Source organism: Columba livia, chromosome 1, assembly GCF_036013475.1.
Source record: "Columba livia isolate bColLiv1 breed racing homer chromosome 1, bColLiv1.pat.W.v2, whole genome shotgun sequence".
In the NCBI taxonomy this organism is placed as follows: domain Eukaryota; kingdom Metazoa; phylum Chordata; class Aves; order Columbiformes; family Columbidae; genus Columba; species Columba livia.
Genome location: NC_088602.1, coordinates 126,820,285 through 126,839,301, shown reverse-complemented (window position 1 = coordinate 126,839,301; position 19,017 = coordinate 126,820,285). Strand labels below are relative to the sequence as shown.

The 19,017-nt window shown below is 44.1% G+C and overlaps 2 protein-coding genes across 4 annotated transcripts in view; one reads left to right on the top strand and one right to left on the bottom strand.

The window, feature by feature from the left end:
- The first annotated feature begins 1,763 nt into the window (after window positions 1–1,763).
- DUSP12 (dual specificity phosphatase 12) lies at window positions 1,764–5,125 on the top strand. 2 transcript variants are annotated; one of them, XM_065077828.1, is made up of 6 exons: window positions 1,767–2,097; window positions 2,191–2,304; window positions 2,391–2,509; window positions 3,473–3,569; window positions 3,996–4,182; window positions 4,784–5,125. In XM_065077828.1, the coding sequence occupies exons 1-6, from the start codon at window positions 1,814–1,816 to the stop codon at window positions 4,943–4,945; spliced, it is 963 nt and encodes a 320-aa protein (XP_064933900.1). In that variant the 5' UTR covers window positions 1,767–1,813; the 3' UTR covers window positions 4,946–5,125. The 2 variants fall into 2 exon arrangements, with proteins under 2 accessions (XP_064933909.1, XP_064933900.1); XM_065077837.1 differs by lacking the exon at window positions 2,191–2,304 and having other exon boundaries at window positions 1,764–2,097.
- Window positions 5,126–5,683: 558 nt separating this feature from the next.
- ATP6V1A (ATPase H+ transporting V1 subunit A) overlaps window positions 5,684–19,017 on the bottom strand; it is a 30,305-nt gene continuing 16,971 nt past the window's right edge. For both annotated transcript variants that reach the window (XM_005506251.3, XM_021292662.2), the window contains exons 6-15: window positions 18,509–18,660; window positions 17,522–17,684; window positions 16,279–16,387; window positions 15,386–15,508; window positions 15,183–15,297; window positions 14,001–14,064; window positions 12,966–13,169; window positions 11,268–11,362; window positions 9,888–10,059; window positions 5,684–7,931 (exon numbers count right to left, since the gene is read on the bottom strand). In XM_005506251.3, the coding sequence (XP_005506308.1) occupies window positions 7,839–7,931; window positions 9,888–10,059; window positions 11,268–11,362; window positions 12,966–13,169; window positions 14,001–14,064; window positions 15,183–15,297; window positions 15,386–15,508; window positions 16,279–16,387; window positions 17,522–17,684; window positions 18,509–18,660 (1,290 nt within the window). In that variant the 3' untranslated portion in view covers window positions 5,684–7,838. The remainder of the gene's footprint in view (window positions 7,932–9,887; window positions 10,060–11,267; window positions 11,363–12,965; window positions 13,170–14,000; window positions 14,065–15,182; window positions 15,298–15,385; window positions 15,509–16,278; window positions 16,388–17,521; window positions 17,685–18,508; window positions 18,661–19,017) is intronic.

Sequence of the window (19,017 nt, the reverse complement as noted above, 5' to 3'; positions counted from 1 at the left end):
TTCACAGGGATGCAAAACCTGTGACATTAAAAAGGTCCTTTCCACACCATGCTTGCCATTGGCATCATGGGACTACTCTAAGGAGGAAGGACAGCAGAAGTCAGAATGGGAAATTCAGACATTGGGTTTTCCCATGGTGCTCACCCCTGGTCTATCTGGATCTATTCTAACCCCTGCTGGAGGCTGCATTGAAGCAAACTCCAGGAACCCATCTCAAAAGGGCAGCCCACTGACTCCACGCAGGAGAAACCAGTTACTAGAAAATCAGTCTGAGAGTGTCAGAGAGTCGTTTCTACCATATATCCAAAGTAAAACCAAACCAAACCAAACCAAACCAACAAACAAAACCAAAACCAAAACAAAAAAAAACAAACAAAAAAACACCAACCCCAAACTAAATAAACAACAAAAATCCCACCAAAACAAAACCGAAACAAAAGCCCACAAAACAAACACACACAACCTCAATGCAAAACACACAAACAGTAGCAAATGGGGGCCTCAAACCCACAGGATTAATTTACAAAAGAATGGGATTTTAACAACAACATATTGGGAGATTCTTTAACGATATGTATTTGTCTTCTGAGCATTTGTAAGGAGACAGGAAAGGGAGGTGTGATACCCCTTGATTTTAAAAAGGACGAGGTGAGACAGACACTTGTGGACACAAGGAGGAGAGAATTGCACTGGTACTCACAGATGTGTGAGGATTATTATGGAAATTATTACTTAAATATTGGTAAGGCAAAAAGACAGTGGTGCACTGACACAAGTTCCCAGTACAAGTTGGGGAATGACCTATTAGAGAGCAGTGTAGGGGAAAGGGACCTGGGGGTCCTGGTGGACAGCAGGATGACCATGAGCCAGCACTGTGCCCTTGTGGCCAGGAAGGCCAATGGCATCCTGGGGTGTATTAGAAGGGGGGTGGTTAGTACGTCCAGAGAGGTTCTCCTTCCCCTCTACTCTGCCCTGGTGAGACCACATCTGGAATATTGTGTCCAGTTCTGGGCCCCTCAGTTCCAGAAGGACAGGGAACTGCTGGAGAGAGTCCAGCGCAGGGCAATGAAGATGATGGAATGGAGCATCTCCCTTATGAGGAAAGGCTGAGGGAGCTGGGGCTCTTTAGCTTAGAGGAGACTGAGGGGTGATCTCATTAATGTTTATAAATATGTAACGAGTGAGTGTCAGGAGGATGGAGCCAGGCTCTTCTCGGTGACAACCAATGATAGGACAAGGGGGAACGGGTACAAACGGGAAGACAGGAGGTTCCACTTAAAATGGAGAAGAAACTTCTTCTCAGTGAGGGTGCCAGAGCACTGGAACAGGCTGCCCAGGGAGGCTGAGGAGTCTCCTCCTCTGGAGACATTCAAAACCCGCCTGGACATGTTCCTGTGCGACCTCATCTGGGTGTTCCTGCTCCAACAGGGGGATTGGACTGGATGATCTTCCGAGGTCCCTTCCAATCCCGAACACTCTGTGATTCTGTGATTCTGTTTCTCATGCCTGTCAAGGCCGTCGGCCCGCCATGATTCCCACCAGGCACATTCCCAGCCGCCATACCTGCAGACATGGCGAGGCGGCCCACGCGTGGCACCCCCGCCAGGAGTGGCCCCGGCCCTGCCGCCCTCCCCCGGCGGCTCCCGGCTCGCCGCTGCCGGCGGGGCCGGGCCCAGCGCGCCACCGCCCGGCGACAACGCGGTCCCCGCCGCCTCCATGGCAACGCCCTTCCCGTGGGGCCTCGGGCCTGCCGGGCGAGGCACAGCGCCATGTTGGGAGTGGCGGCCCGCCCAGGCGCGGCGTGCTTGCCGCCATGTCTGCGGCAGCGGGTTGCCGGAGCGGTGGGATGGTGCCGGTGCTGCCGGGGCTCTACGTGGGCGGCGCGGAGTCGTGCACGTCCCCGGAGTTGCTGGCGGCGGCGGGGGTGGGGGCGGTGCTGACGGTGGACGCGGAGGAGCCGCCGGCGGTGCCGGGGCTGCGGGCCATGTCCGTCCGGGTGCTGGACGAGCCCGGCGCCGACCTGCTGAGCCGCCTGGACGACTGCGCCGCCTTCATCGGCGCGGCGCGGGCGGGAGGCTGCGCCGTCCTCGTCCGCTGGTGAGGGCCGGGGCGGCGGGGGCCGGGGGTGGCCGCTTCCCCCGGGCGTCGCTCCTCACGGCCCGGCGGTCCTGTCTTGTCCTGCCCTTGCAGCCAGGCCGGGGTGAGCCGCAGCGTGGCCGTGGTGACCGCCTACCTCATGAAGACGGAGGGACTCGGCTGGGAGGAGGCGTACGCCGCCGTCAGGGCCGCCAAACCCGACGCCGAGTGGGTCTCCGACCCCCGCCCGCGGTTCCCCGCTCCCCGCCCGCCCGGCGCCCCCTCACGCCGCTCTCCTCTCACCCCCGCCGCAGGGTGAACCCGGGCTTCCAGGGGCAGCTGAGGCTCTACGAGGCGATGGGCTGCTCCGTGGACAGCGCCAGCGCCCTCTACAAGCGGTACCGGCTGCAGATGCTGACGGAGAGGTTCCCCGGTGAGTGGCGGGGCTGAGCTGGGCCCTGGGAGCATCGGCCTTGAGCCGGGGCGGGCGCTCGGAGTGAAGGTTGGGGCCGACCCCCGAGGAGGGGGACCCAGGTGTGTCCTGAAATGGACACGGAAGGCCATGGTGGAGGTGGTTGGCGTAAGAGCATTGGCCTCAAATCACCAAGCTTCGGTTTGGCTGGGCAAACATTTACATCGTACTGGTTCTAGGGAACTGTAGCTCGTCAGTGGGACAAAACATGTCTTTGAGAAATAAGATCCATAAGGGACTGTTCTCTTTAGGAAAAATTTGAAATGCTAAAAGTCAATTTGATATATTTTATGATTTTCACGTACCTGGTTAGGCAAACTTAATATCCTCTAAAAATAAGTCAGTGGAATTAAAAAAACCAAACTAACAAGTGTGAAACGGAGATAAAGTTAAAATCAAGGTGTGAAGTAAACTTTCGTATTTTGATTTGAAAAAGGTTCACTGTAGTAAATATCTGTACATATGTGAAATTTTATGATAAAATAGCAATCCGTAGCTCTTTTGCAAGATGTCAGTGCTGCATATTCAGCAGGACAGCTCTCTCCATTTATGTGGCATTCTGCTTAGCAGTTCCCATTCGTAAGCTGACTTTCTGTATGTGTGCCAAAAGTTTGGCAGAACTGTTCTAACTCCTCCTCTGCCTTTACTTTCCGTTTAAGTAGGATCATAAAGTGGAATGCCACTATTTTACCATTTCTAAGGCCAAAGTCTAGATCCCAGTTCCTTGCATTAAGTGAATCCTGATCTCAGGTATGGTGGGATGAGGCTCTTCCGTTTTCAACTTATCTAAGGGAGCTGGTGAGTGGACAAACACGTGAAGAAGGTGGCTTCTGTGTGTCGTGACTGGGGCAGAGGCGCAGTGCTGTCTTGTCCCACAGAAATGCAGTGTGACTGTGTTGATCTGATTCATGACTCCCTCTGCAGAAATTCAAGACTTACCCCGAGAAGTCTTTGCTGTTGATCCAACCAGTATGTGCCAAACTCCAAACACAGAGGTTCTCTACAGGTGCAGGAAATGCAGGTACTGAACCTTTCATATTTCTCCATTAAATGTCATTTCAAAATTAAGGAACACAGCCCATCTAAATAGATGGGCATGTCATTATTGTCAGGACAGGAATGAACTCTTCCCTGTTTCCATACAATGTAGGCCACAAAAATTAGATAAAAGTACCTTTGAAATACAAAACTTTTATTCCATGAAGTTGTGCATCACTTGTGCAGCCTAACCTGCTGCATTCTATAGGCAAGTGTAATAATACTGCGTGACTCTGTCAAGTTGCTTGCTCTGAAACCATAACTTCTAGTTTGTTTTTGACAATCAGTTTCCCCAGAAGAAACTTATTGTATATTTTGGGATTTACTATGTTTTAACTACCTTTTATGGATTACTTAAAGTGAAATTGGATGTTTTACTTCTTTTTTTCCCCCCTGTCGTGGCGGGCAGGCGCGCTCTGTTCCGTAGCTCCAGCATTTTGTCCCACGTGGAAGGAAGCGGACCAGCAGCCTTTGCCCACAAGAGGATAACAGACTCTGCTCAGCTTTGTGGCGATGGACGTGAGAAGTGCACCTCGTACTTCACCGAGCCCGTGCAGTGGATGGAGCCAGCGCTGCTCGGAGTAATGGAAGGACAGGTGAAGGGGAGCATATGCCTTTTTTTGTGTGTGTTGTTTTCTTTCATTTGATTGTGAAGGCAGAACAAATTGTTTCCATTCCCCGATGTGAAAACCACCACACAAGGGCCTGGGTCTCCCAGCCTTTCTGGTGTGAATTTTGCAGCTTATGAACAGTTTCTTGAATATCCTTTTATAAAGGAATGAGCTGGTGATCTCATTGGCTGAGAACACTAGCCAGGGTGTTGGACAGGGTTTATCTGTGGTTTGTTTTTAGTATGAGAAAAGAGTTTGTGTGACTTATAAATCCTGTTGTGGTCTCAGGCTGACTGAGGCTTTCTGGCGACTGGGAAAACTGTCTTGGAACCACACCAGGTCCAAACAGCTGCATTTTCCCCTGCTCCCTTCTTCCAGCAGTGCTGCTTGCTATACCCCAGGGCTAAGCAGCCATGCCGGTTTAGCTTTTTTGCCCGTTTTTCAGCCCATTTACCTTCCTGGAAGTGTTAGAAGGAAAAGAGCTGGCTCAGTGCAGGTTGCCACAATTTAACATACCATGGAAGTACATTTTAAGTAGACCTACATCCGTGTGTGCCTTAGACCGGACCATGTGTTTTTCTTGCAGCTTCTGTGTCCCAAATGCACATCGAAGCTGGGCTCCTTCAGCTGGCGGGGTGAGCAGTGTTCCTGCGGCCGCTGGGTGACACCCGCCTTCCAGATCCACAAAAGTCGAGTGGATGAAGTGAGGACACTGCCAGTTGGAAGCTTCCAAGCTGCCAAAACCTGAACTCGTTGCTTCTCTAGATGGATTTCATGTCCATGGAGAACTGCTGGCTAGTCTGTGGTTGCCAGGAGTCAGCTTGTGACTTCCACACATTGGTAACGTGATGGAATTAACTGAACATCTGCTCTATTCAAGCTTGCTGTGTCTCTAATGTATATAAAATAGCAAAAGACTTCCTTCAAAGAGGTGTCACACAGTGTCAAATATGTACAAAACCACCTGAATGTGATGTTTTTAGTATATTCCTACTTCATCTCTTGCTATTTACAGGAGGCCTCAACTCCTCCTTATCTTCTGATTCAGAAGTTCCAATCACTTTGTCTGAAACACAGAGCTGAGCCTTTAGGAGGTATATTCCACAACACGAGGTATGGGGGAAATATTTGAAGGAGCAAAGTGCCATAAAATGGTACAATTGTTGCATTATCATGCATGGCAGCTACTAGCAGCAAAATGCAAGTTCACAGTTACACTTTCATTGTAATAAAAGTAGTCCTAAAAATATCTACCCCAAGAATATTTACTATGCTAACTCCTTTGTGTAATGTCTGAGGAGATGACGCATGCTGTACTGGAATTGCAGAACTGAAGCAAAGTGTCCCTGCCAAATTGCTGCTTGCAGGTTTTAAATCTCTAAAATGATGAAATAAGATTTGAAGCAAGCTGTGAGCTTTCCTGGTAGTCTGCTGTGTACACCACCGTGGCACTGGTTTGATTTGACAGAATAACACAGATAAGACCTACTTTAAATCCATTTTATTTTAACTGACTTCAACATTTTTTTTTAAATTTTCTTTTTTACACACTTTCCAGCAACATACATTATGAAATATACAAGATAGAGTAGGTGGTGGGGTTCTGCCCATCTTTTAATTCCTTCCACAGCTGTGGAGGGAAGACTTGTAGGACACAGTGAACATCAGAATCTCAACACTGAAAACAGACACAAAACAAAAAAAGACAAAAATATATATGAAACTGTTTGAACTGGTCACACTTCAGGGCCAGGTACAGCACAATAAATATTAGAACTGCATTACCTTAGACATTTTCTGTAAAGTTTATAACATCCTCTGTTTAAAGAGATAAGAACATCTGTTTTCTAGCATGAAATGCTACATAGTACAATGGTGAACAGTACGAACGTTGGGGAATCCAGCAAGGGCTTGGATGGTGAAAACTCATTCACACATGCTCATTGGTAAAATAAGCAGCATACACCAAAAGTTTAGTGAGCTGTAAACTTAACCATTCACTACCATAGTATCAGCTGGAGGAGCAGCTCCTTTTGGAGTCAATCCCTTTAAGTTTCTCCCTGGCAATCAGCAAGTTGATACAGTCACAGAAGCGGCAGCATTTGGTCCGCAGTGTGAGATCCCTTTGCATCACTACTGTTCAAAGTGGCCAGCTGGTGTAAATACTTCAATGCAGAATTAATGCTTACGTAGCCATGCAACTGCCACAGTGTCACCTACAACAGCCACTGTTTCATGACCATAACAAAGCAGTGGATGTCAGCTGGAACCCAGCTGAGCAGAGAGTGCTGCAGGGCAAAGCAGCACCACATGCCACAAGTGAGAAGGAGAGCCTGGAGAGAATGCCAGAGTTTCTCTCTCAATGATACCAGTGCTGGGCTCTTGGATTTTGAGAGAAAGGCTGCTCTGTGTTCATTCCTCTCATATATTTGCCAATAAACAAGCCCAGGTCACACCAGTTTTGGCTGCTGGACAGAGTGCTTCCAGAGCACAGAGCAGAAGATCAAAGTCACTGCTTTATTCTGCATAGTAATCAACAAGGCAGGAGTAAATACATGTTGTACTTGTCAACCTTCCCCCCTTGTTCATCCCCCGCCCCCAGTTAAGCCTCCTACATTCCTCTTGTGAGACCTGGGGACCTTCTGTGCCACCACTAAGAGGCCATGTGAACACAGGTGGAGGAGGAAGGTTAAGCACAGACTTTCCTTGGCATGACCTGGGCGTTGTACCTGGAGGCAACTGCACTGGCAGACAGCACCACCACAGAAGGGCTCCACTGGTCCACACAAGTGGCATCACTGTAACTTGCTATCGATGTCCTGCAGCAGACAGCAGCGGTCACAAGCTTCACAAACTAAAGCGGCTGAGTGTCATGAAATTCTATGGAGTGAGTGGGAGGCAAGAAGATAAAATTCTGCTGGAAGTTGGGCACCTATGGCTTTGATTTTAGCTGATGCTGAGTCCAACAGTCCTACCTGTATTGACCAGGAAAATAAAACTATTTCTCCAGTGTACAAAAGTACACTGCCTGCATGTATGTGCTCATCTTCTAGTTAGTCCCTTCTCACACGGATGTAGAACTACCACATTTCAATAACAACAGACTCGAATGATGGTTGCAGAAGGGACAGAGTAGTGAAGAATTTTTGGTTGTATCAACATGTCATCAGAATATGGTCAAAAATTGTTTGACAATAGGGAGCTCTGTGTCATGACAGTCACTTAGGAAAGTGCCAGATCTAAATGCCCCTCCTACTGCCAGCTCAGAACGTACCATGTGACTGCATTAAGATCAACACCCCCTCTGCCAGTACAGCTCAGGTGGTTACATCCCAAGGTGAAAGACCATTTACCAGGAGAACTGGGAGAGGAAAGGTGAAATTTTTCCCACCCTAGAAGTGTACAACAGCATTATCTCACTCAGGCCCATTCACACATCACTCACCACTTCAGACACACAAAACAATGCCAAACACAAACAAAGAGGAATGTTTTGTAAAGACACTCTCTGAGTATGAACAGGGAAACATAGAGCTATTTATCAACTCAAGTACTGTTGCATCATTCTTGTAAGGTAGGGAAGCAGAGGAGTTGAGATGAGGAATTTAGAGGACAAGCTGGAGTGGTCACAGAGGTTGAGTCTAGTCTTCCAGACTGCGAAATGCGTTCTGCATATCTTCAAACAGCTGAGCATAGTCCGCCTTGATTTTTGTTTCACCATCTTTGACAGGGTCCTGAAAGATAACACAGCAAATAAGCAGATCCATTGGGAAAAGCCTCAGGTACTTAAGATAACCCTGCTTTGCCAGTGCTGTAATTTCTAGACCTTAGGATTCACACTTGCTAACTGCAGAGCAGGCATTTTAGCTCCATCTCCGGTTTCCTGTCTGCCTCACCAACAGCCACAAGATTTAAATCTCATTCTCTTTCCATGTTCAGTGAGCAGGCAGACTGGATACTGGACAGAGAAATATTTTTCACGAGCAGTGCTGACTTCATTGAAAAGAAACTGATTTGGAGAGGATTCTGTACTACTGAGGGTCTTAGTTAATGCCATGTGATTCAAGAGCTGCAGTGACAAATACCAGCTCCCGTCCCCAAACCAAATGGAGTATGGATCTCTGTGACTCAGAAACACTCCGCTGTAGTTTTTTGGGATCTATCATTGTAAGTGCAACAGTTACTTTGTCATCATTTGGAGGTTGCTCAGTTCCAATTAAAATCTCATTGTGAAATCATAACAAGGCTCAAGAACATATTCGTACAGCTTCAATTTGTCAGACAACTTTTAATGAAAGACAAGGGCAAAAAATGTAACAATCGGCTTTGCTCTGAGGCTGCAAAGCATTTCTGCAAGAAGCATTAACTGCCAGGCTGTGAAATCTGTTCAGTGTAATCACTTTCTTTCTCAGTGTTATCTTCCTCTGGGTCAGCACAACTGGGAAACACAGAGGACTTACAATTGTGGGTGCATTTCTTCATTGTCTCTCTGAAGTACAGAGACCGCTGGATGCAAGACATTTAAATTCTCATGCCTTTTAGACTGTTACCCAGGAAATATAATTTTCCTTTCATAACTACTAATGTATCAGAGGGCCAGCTCCACTTAACCTGTATTCATTCTCTGGATTCCCTTTTGCAGTCATGCTGTCTGCTGCTCTGCTGTATGCCAGATGTCTTCTGGTGGCCGAATTATGTAAAAAGTTTATTACTTTCTCTAGCTCTATAGAACCACCTCTCAAAGAAGCTCATGTGCCCAAGTCTATCCTGTTGTGTTCTTGGTGCTTTGAGAATAGATACCAGGGATTTGCTTGCTGCAGAAACAAGCCAGTACCCTGCAGGAACAGAATATATTGGCACAGCAGAACACTTGATTTTAAATGTAATTTTATCCTATGGTACTTTTTCTTGAAAGATTTGCAAGAAAGGCTTTTAAGAGTTATAACAGAACAAGCATCATACTTCATAGAGACCATTCCTTAGGTACTTTAACACAAGCTAGCATATAGATTACTGTCCTACCAGTAACTGCTACACCAGCATATCCTGGATGAGTTTTAGGAAAGCTGTGCTCTAAAAAGACGGCTACTGGGGTTATCCAGAGCAGATGCTCTGAGCCACTTGTTTTCTCTTTAGCCCATGTTGAAGCTACTGTTCCCTTCCTCTCCTCCTAGTTATCTGACTTAGGCCCTGAAGCCAAACACAGGGGACATCATGTATTACTGCAGGCAACTGGCATTTCTTTCCTTAACTTCCTTTTAAAATAGCTTGATCAACATTTCTGTCTTTCACTTTTTAGCACATTCTTGGATTTAAAATTTAGTCTGCTTTTATCTGCTAATAGTCTCCTTAGAATACTTCTATATATTACTTATGGAATTTTATCACAAACCCCCCAAAACAAACAGGAAAGATGCTTGTACTATTACCATTAATACAGGTAACAAAAGACAGTATCAAAGATGAGGTGGCCAAGGCTCTGCAGCTAGCATCACCTAACAAGATTTCTGTACTAACCATTCCTGTGCCCACAAACTAAAGCCAGTTCTTAAGTGTATTCAAAATAATTGCAAAATGTCTCTGTTCATAGACCTTTAATCTAAGGCAACTCATGACCACCTTTGAGTAACAGCCTTTCAGAGGCACCAGAAGCTCAAAAACCAGTGCAAGCCAGTTCCTTAAAAACATACCTTGAATTTCATGGAGGTAAGTCTGTAGAGGATTTCGCTCATATTCTCTCGGATGATGGACCACGTGATCTTATTGTCGCTCTGGGCTGTGGTTTCTACAGCACGGCGTGCCATGTCATAAAACGCAATCATATTAGAAAGCATTCCCACAGTTTTGTAGAAAGGGCAGAACCTGATGGAACAGAAGATCTGTCAGACATTTTGGAACAGCGAGCAGGACAAACCTTTGCTCCTGCCTTCACAACAAACTGAATTCTCACCTGAAAGAAAAAGTGTTAGCCTGCTCTACTCCAGGTATTTTTGATACAGGCCATCAAAGGAGAGAGACCGCTTCTAATAGGTCCCACATGTTTCAATAGGTGAGTCATAGGCTAAGAGGATCATCCTGAGTGAGGCTTCTGAAACAGCACTCAAACACTGGGCAAAACAGGAGAGTACAGGAACCACTGCTGTACAAGTCTCACATTTCAATCTCTGCCAATGCTAACAAGAAATGGAAAACACCAGAGTAGCTAATGGAATTCTTCCTTCCTCTTTTGTCCATCATGGGAACAGCCTTGCTGCAGGGAGCCTGGGATGACCTGACAGCTCTGCAAGTTTATTTGCTCACAGGAAAGAGAGTGTTTCTATGACAAGAGCACTCCACACACAAAAAGCTCGATTTTTAATGGATAAATGAATACCATGGAACATACCTCCTATTATCTATATGTGACATAGTGCTACTTCCTGTGCTTCTGTAATGCATACAAGCATACCTGCCCTAGTAACCTAATCAAAGGTATACAGCATTACAGAATGATGTATCTTTCGTGATTAAGTATTTCAAGACCTCCTGACCTACTGAGCCTGGAGAATGAAATGAAGCACAAAAGGCCCCTTGTCAAGCTGTTAAAATACAAGGATAGCATGGAAAGAAGCAAAGCAGGCAGGGGTAATAAGCACTGCACTAGGGAAAAGGTCCAGTAAGTTTTTTTGATGGATCAAGCGTACTCAAGTAGTATGCAACAGTAACTGAAAACAGATTCTTGCAGTCACCCATGCATTGCAAGAACAAAAAGGAAGACTTCAGATGTCTGTGAAAACACAGTGGTCCTCTCCTCCTCCAGAGAAGAAAAGGACATATTATTGCAGAAATATTGGCTAAGTGAACAATAGATGAAGGCCTGAGAAACTCAAAGGATGTGACTGCATTTGGAAAAGGTCTGCATGCCTTGGGTAAGACAATGTGAATACACTGATGGCCTCCCTAAGCACAGTTCTTCCATTTGTTTATGGTGAGTAAAATTAATTTCTGCAGTGATTGGTTTCCAAGTAAAACAGCCATCTAAATCCAGACTCCACAGGACCAGGAGCGCAGAGTGGCCAGTCAGATCTTACCTGTCATAAGGTGTATAACCATTTTGTTGCAAGAAGTCATCTTTTATCAGCTTTGCAACCTCCAAGGTAATTTTATCTGTTTCTGCCAAGGAAGCCTAGAAAAGTAATGTATGCTGTTAGTTTAGTACTCATGTCCATGAGGACAAAGCATGTCCTGGCCAAGAACAGTTATCTTTCAGTACCTATTTTCTTCCCACCCTCTTAAGATAGCTTCCAGCTGAATTCTGCCTTTTTGGGTATTTCTCACTACCTGCTGTAGAACAGCCAATGAAGTTGATAGTCAAATTAAGATGGGACAAACAGTCCGTAAGTCCACTGTAGTCTATCTGATGATAAACAATGGAAAGGAAGTTTCCTTTAAGATAACAGAAAAGCCACTCGACACAGAAAATGCACACAGCTCTGCTATGACATACATTGAAACAACACCTTCCTACATAAAGAGGTAAATTCATTTTCACCTTCCTCAGTTCTTACATCCATGGAAGTAAAGCTAGGTCTCAGCACGCTAGACCAACAAGTAATCTTAAGGATTTGACACTAGTCTCCACAGCTACCCATGGGCTTTCCCTGTCTGGCATTCAATAAAAGAAGTTGATAACAATGCCTGTCATACTCCACAAGAGTATGACAACCCCCCAAAGGAATGGATTTTACCCTGTTTTGTAAACTAGTCTTTTAGAACATGTTTTTCTAAATAGGAAACTGCAGAAAGCCCTAAGATCACATTTCCTTTTCTTTGAAGACACATCTAAAGAAAGCTCTGCTAGGCAAGATCTAGTGAAGGGCCTCATCTTGATTGGGCTGGAACCTTAATGAGTAGGGAGAACATCAGGAACAAACTTCCTCCAAATAACTGTAGTTAATACATGTTACCACACACTACTACCACCTTGTAAATCAGCATAGCTCATCCAAATATCACAGGATTAAATTACTGTCAAGTATGCGCTAGGCACTTGTCAATTATTATATTGACAGTACTAAGATGAAACACAGAGTTTTCACTGGGTCTCTTTTGAGAGTGCTTAAGGGAAATTTTCCTGTTCAAATTCAGCCTTCTCTCCCAAAACAGTGAAGTGAACAAAGGAAATTAAAGAATGCCTGTAAAATGGAGCCATATGTTACGTCACAGATTTTCTCTGAGAAAATAGGTAATCATCAGTTTTTAGAAAAAGCAGACATCACTTCTGTTTCTACAGGCCAGCCTGTAAATGCCAACACCTCTATTCTGGAGCTGGCAACATGATTTCTAATAAATTGTAACCCTTCAGATTACTTGAACAGCAAAGATCAGTTTGCATACTTTTTCTTACAAAGATTACTCCCAATGGAGAACTATTGTAGCTTGCAACAAAAGGCACTTCAGCAGGATGACAACACTGAAGAAAGTGAAGTTTCTTAATGCCAGCATTAGATGCCATGCAATCTAATTTACATGAGAAAAGTAGCATCAAACCAAGGTTTGTCAAATCTAAGATAGTATTTATCATTAGAAATCAAACAGCATGTAAGAAAGTTGGAATAAAGCACAGTCAGAGGCAGGAAAGTCTGACGTCTCCCAGTGACCATTTGCCTTTTTTGCACAACAGAGTATCCATCAAGTCTGGTCTAAGCCATGGTCACAAGCCTGCACTAGCAGTAAGGAAATGGAGGATGGATCACCGACACTGTATTTCCTCACAGTTGGTTACTCACCTTCCCCACAAGTTGCACAATCTCTGCAAGGTCTTCTTCTTCCTGTAGGATCTCTTTGGCCTTTGTCCTGAGAGGGACAAACTCTGTAAAATGCTTGTCATAGTACTCATCCAGGGCACGTGTGTATTTGCTGTAACTGATCAGCCAGTTGACAGAGGGGAAGTGTTTGCGTTGTGCCAGCTTCTTATCCAGGCCCCAGAAAACCTGTCGGAAGCCAGAAAGATCAACCAATGATCCAAATAAAAAATGAACCAAAATAATTGAAGGCAAAACAACAAAAAAACCCACAGCCCCCTCCCCCCCGCAAGAACAAAAATAAACAACAACGAAAACCACCACCACCACAAACCACAACAACAATACAAAAAGCAAGTCTGAGCACATGCAGCATGGCAAAAGCTAACATGAAAGCCTGAGAATGAAGAAGGCGGCCTTCCTTATGTTAGTTTAACTATAGGAGTGACTTTCAAATACAGTTCTCAAAAGATGATACACCTTTTATGCTAAGTTCAGACTTACCCAGCTTGAGACTCCTCATAAGGGAGAAGTCAGCCATAATAACAATACTGGAGTCAAATTAAGTGGACCTCTATTAGAGATAACTCCTTTTCTCAAAAGAGGCCTGGGCAATCAGTTTCAAAATGTGCTTCTCCCTGTCAGCAGCTCTGAGAATTTTTTCATGGTTTCAATGCACCTATTAAGAGTGGTTCACATTCCACATCCGTTGAGAGCAGCCACATTTAAAGTGCAGCCCAAAGGGCAGCGATCAGGAAGCACACGGATATGCCTGAACAGTCAGTGTTGGAAGGAATTGCTGCCTTCACTCCCTCTTCCAAAGGGATCTCAAACATGTCAGTTCAGAGATCATCTCACAAGGTCACCTTGTACACTGTTAGAACATTTTCCAAAGCACCCTACAAAGCTGCTTGTGTCAAATTGGAATTCGCACTTCAGCCACTGGCACAAATGCACTGAAGCACAATCATTTTGAGTCTAACAAAGTGGACAGAAAAGATGCAACATCGTGGGACGTACCTGAACAATACCCAGAGTAGCAGATGTGACAGGATCAGAGAAGTCACCACCTGGGGGAGAGACACTGAGCAGGAAGAGAGAAGGAAAAGTTACCACAATTTTTTCCACAGACTGAACCGAAGTAGCGAATGTATGACTTAATAGCACAGTGATCAACAGAAACCAGAAAAGTCAACGTAATTTCAAGTAATGAACAGATTGCAAGCTTCCACTTCAGAAAATGTTTAATGCATATCCACACAGGTGTAATATTAAGCATACTACAAAATACAGTTATATCAGTAACTGATAGTATCAGGGCACGATTTCAGTCACTTTCGCACTAACTCCAACTTGGATTATCAAACCTATCTCAACTGGAACAGATTCACCAAGTGTGCTGATGGGGCACCTTGAAACACAGTGCAATAATTATTTTACAGAAAACAATATCCCAGTTTGAAATTATTGCAAATATTCACCTATCCAATAACTGCTTCAACTTCATTTGGGCTTGACACCCTAATACATACCTTCCCAGAGATTAAAAAATTATCTTCCGGCCTCAAAGGCACAATGCATTTGTGTATGTATGTTGTGGACAGCAGAACTAAGCAGAGCAAAAAATGGACTCTAGGTGCTCTTGCAGATGCTAGAGGCTCTCCTGAAAATGTGTCAGGGCAGAAATTAACTTTGCCCACATTATGATACACAAATCATTATAGCCTAGAAGAATGTCTGGGGATTTCTGCTTTTCACAGACCGTTGCAGCTTGAGTTATGTTGCTCCGTGTAATTCTACTCTATCTAAGCAAGAGAATCACAATTCATTATGCCCCCAAGTGCACACACTGCTGCTTTAACTGTCCCTTCTTTCCTGCTCTGAGTGTGGTTTGACGTCCTTTTCAGCAACGGCTCTAATGACATTCTTCTCTGAGCTGTTTCCTCCAATTGCTGCAAGTGACTGCGATTCCACACCTCACAGAACTACCTGTCTACATTCATTTTTTCTGCCCCCACACAAAATTTAACGATAGTTGAGGGTGAACAGAGACTAAATATCTACCTGCTCATTCACATATTTTAGTTCTGCAGCTGCACAGAGCAACAGGACCTTCTTTTTTCCAAAGAATAGGTACTTTGACATACAAAAACACAGAGGAAGAACTGCAGCCAATGCAAAGCAAATAAATGCAACACTCACGCTCCAACAATGCTGACGCTGCCTTCCCTTTCAGGATTTCCCAGACACTTCACCCTGCCAGCTCGCTCATAGAATGAGGCTAGACGAGCACCAAGGTAGGCTGGATAACCACTGTCTGCAAACACCAACACACAAAAACTGTGTTAAAGGCTCAGAGTTTAAAGGATGCATTTACAAGACTGGACTGAGAAAAGACTACTCACCAGCTGGCATTTCAGCCAGTCGCCCTGAAATTTCTCTAAGGGCCTCAGCCCATCGGGAAGTAGAGTCTGCCATCATACTGACATGGTAGCCCATGTCCCGGAAATACTCAGAAAGGGTGATTCCTAGAACAAAGACAACAGTGTGCTGCAGGATGCAGTTCAGAAAGGAATTATATGCTTGTATCTTGTCACTAAGATGCAAATAAGCGATTCTGATGGCAATAGATACTGAAAATTACTCTTTCTTCTCATAAGATCATGTCCTTGCCATCTTTTGTTGTTATTGCTGCTGTTGTTTACTTCTTCTCATTCTCCCCACTTTGCCTCATCTTAGATCCCTGTGTATTTCTTTGAGGAGACATGGCAATGTCAGTGATGCTACTCTTTGCCTCATTGAAGCCATAAACAAAGCCTTTTCCTACTGTAAAATGTCTCCTTTCCTTTCAAACTACCAGAATACAACAGTGAGGAAAGGTCATGTTTTATCTTAAATATCTGTCAACTTTTCACAAAAAAAAATAATCTAAAAAACACCTTGAAGGGGCTGTAAAGGAAAGAAGACTAACCTGCCAACTCAAGAGAATACTATTCCTGTGCATTGAGTGGCTGTACTTATCAGCAAAAAGCGACTCACAAACAAAAGCTTACACAACACATGAAGAGAAACCATATGAGAGCTGTTGCAGTAAGTTCATTTCAAAAGCAAAATTTACTCAATATTCAGAAATTGTAATTATACATACGCAAGCCAAATTCAAGGCAAGCAAGGCCCAAAAGGGCTGGGTCCCGAAACTAAGGAGGTTTCTTGGTCCTGATCATCTCAGGAAATGAAAATACTAGAGCATGATGGCTTGCTTGACACAGGGCTGTTTCCATCCTCCTGTAAATCTTACCAGTATAGATAGAGGCTTCTCTGGCAGCCACAGGCATGTTGGAGGTATTTGCTACCAGGGCTGTTCTCTTCATGATGCTTTCTACCTTTCCATCAACTTCCATTGTTAACTAAAAAGCAAGAAAATAAAAAAATGTAACAGAAGTATGTTTGTTGTTGTTGTTGATTGTTTTTTTACTGTATTACTTGCCTTGTATCAGGACACTTTCCTCAGACCTACTCTACCAAGAGCAGAGGCTAGATTCAAGCTTTCAGGAGACTATGCTGGTTTGCCTTCTGGACTGTACACAGCTTAACTCTTTAACATACATGCCTTAGCTTCATCTCATCTTCTGCAACTAGCAAATCCCTATTGATTCCATTCAAATGACTAATGACAAATCCACCACATCAGGAGATACATTATCTTCTCTCAGCCAAAAATCAGCCTCCTGCCATAAGTCCACTAGGAATCTGAGAGCTTGCTTTCCCACCTACACCAATACGTGTTTGTCTTTGACAGCTGGACATAAAACCACCCAGGTGAAGCCTCAGAAGCACCTGAACAACAGAACACACATCCTGACATTTGAGTATCTTGACATTTACTTTTTTCATGGCCACCTCAGCTTGACTTTCTCATCTTGTAACCAGTCAACATGCCCAAGCCTTTTACTGCTTATTTTTGACAGTGGAGTTTCAACACAACTGTTCAGACTATCTGGCTTCTTTCCCATATTTTACAGAAGAGTGTGCCACAACCATTTCACTAACATATAACAACAGGTAGAAGGATTGGTAAACCTGTGGCACCTGTATTTTTTTAATCCAGGAATTTTCTACTTCCTTCAGAAGGTATTCCAAAGCCTAACATGTCAAACTAATATCTGATAACTGTTTGTATCACCACCCTGCAAATACAGATACTGCATTAGCTATGCACGGTTACGTTGGAGACATTACCACTGAAAGGTAAGGTGCTTATAACCATGCTAAATTACATCCTGGCATTCATTTTGGCTTTATTTTAAACAAGTTAGAAGGTACACCCAAAAACTAGTCCAGATGCTCATTGAAGAGCCACTGAAATTATTCTTGAACAGGCCAAAGGGTTTTTTTTCCTACTAGAGTCAGAACTTATAGCAGGGAGGCAAGAAGATAATTTCAAGTCACTCTACCAATACACTATTTTATTCAGTTATAATGCCAGTACAATAACAAGTCTTGCCAAGAAGGTTTACTCTCCATGAATTCTCCATACTAACCTCAGGGAAATCTCTCAGTACTTCAGACATTTCATTTCCTCGTTCTCCACAGCCTACATAAATGATGACATCACTGTTGGAGTATTTTGAGAGAGACTGTGAGATCACAGTCTTCCCACAACCGAATGCCCCAGGAATTGCTGTTGTACCCCCTTGTACACACCTGAATAAAGAAAAAGGACTCTGATTTGCAAGGAACTCAAAAACAGCTCTCTCCTATCCTAGAACATGTTTTAAAAAAAACCTCACTAATTAAAAGCAGAGCAACAGGATTCACATTCAGTGTTCTGGGTGAGAAGCACACAGGTATTTCACCAAACCAAAAGACTGAGGGAATAATATACCCTTTCCCTTTGCTGCCCTTGAAGTACATGAGTTATGCTGGTACAACAGCTAGACTTAGAGGGTTGAAACACAGCAGTTTTCACAGCTGGAAGCACTGATGGAATGCAAATACTAGGAAAAGAATAACTGTACTTAGCTGTGTACTATGAGAATAAACAGCATAATATGTTAGGACCAAAATTACTGAATTAAGTGTCTTGAAAGTTAGCCGCTTAAAGGAGCATTTTATGTTACAGTTAAGTGCAACAGTCTTCATAAGTGGTGACTGCAAAATCACTGGGAACTATGCATTCTCAAGACCATGGAATAAGATCCTACTTATGTGTTCAAATGGAGATATCAAGCATGAAAGTTCTAACCTTTCTGTAGATTTGCCATGATTATTTTAAATTTATGCTTTTCTAGATTAATGCACTAGAACTGTCTTGTTAAACTTCTCTTCCTTTTTCCACTAGTAGGTTCTCCTGTCAAATATACAAATATGAGGAATTCAGCTAAATATTTTTGAGATGATGCTGTGATGCATATTGAAAGCTTGGGGCCTGCCTGACCTTAAAAAAAAAAAAAATTAAGACCTCCTCCTCCGCTTCCCTCACAAAATAGAGGTTTGTTACATACTAGAAAATAAAAGGTAGTACTTACGGGAAGAGGGCATCTAGGACCCGTTGGCCAGTTAATAAAGGATGATTGGCTGGTAACTTCTCAGTAACAGGACGGACTTGACGTACAGGCCAGACCTGGACCATAGTGAACTTCTCCTTCACACCCTCAAACTCCAGCTCTAAGACAACATCCTGCCAGGGAGCACCAGACATCTGAAGTAAGCAAACAGCTGCACACTGGACCAGCACACAAATTCTCATCTCAACTACATCTTTGATACCATCACAGACTTCTCAGAACCCCAACACACTATCAGCCCCTCTAGAGGGAAGGTTCTTTCCCTTATTTACAATGCTACTGGGAAAAAAAAGTGCAAGATGTGGCTTCAACTAAAATTATGCTTTTGAAGAGCAACTGAATTTCACATATTCATAAGATACTGTAGATCTCCAGAGGTCAGCAAACACAGCACACTGAAGTGTCATTGGCAAGTCATATACACAGACAACAACTGCATAAGATAATCATGTCATCCCTGCAGGCAGGAT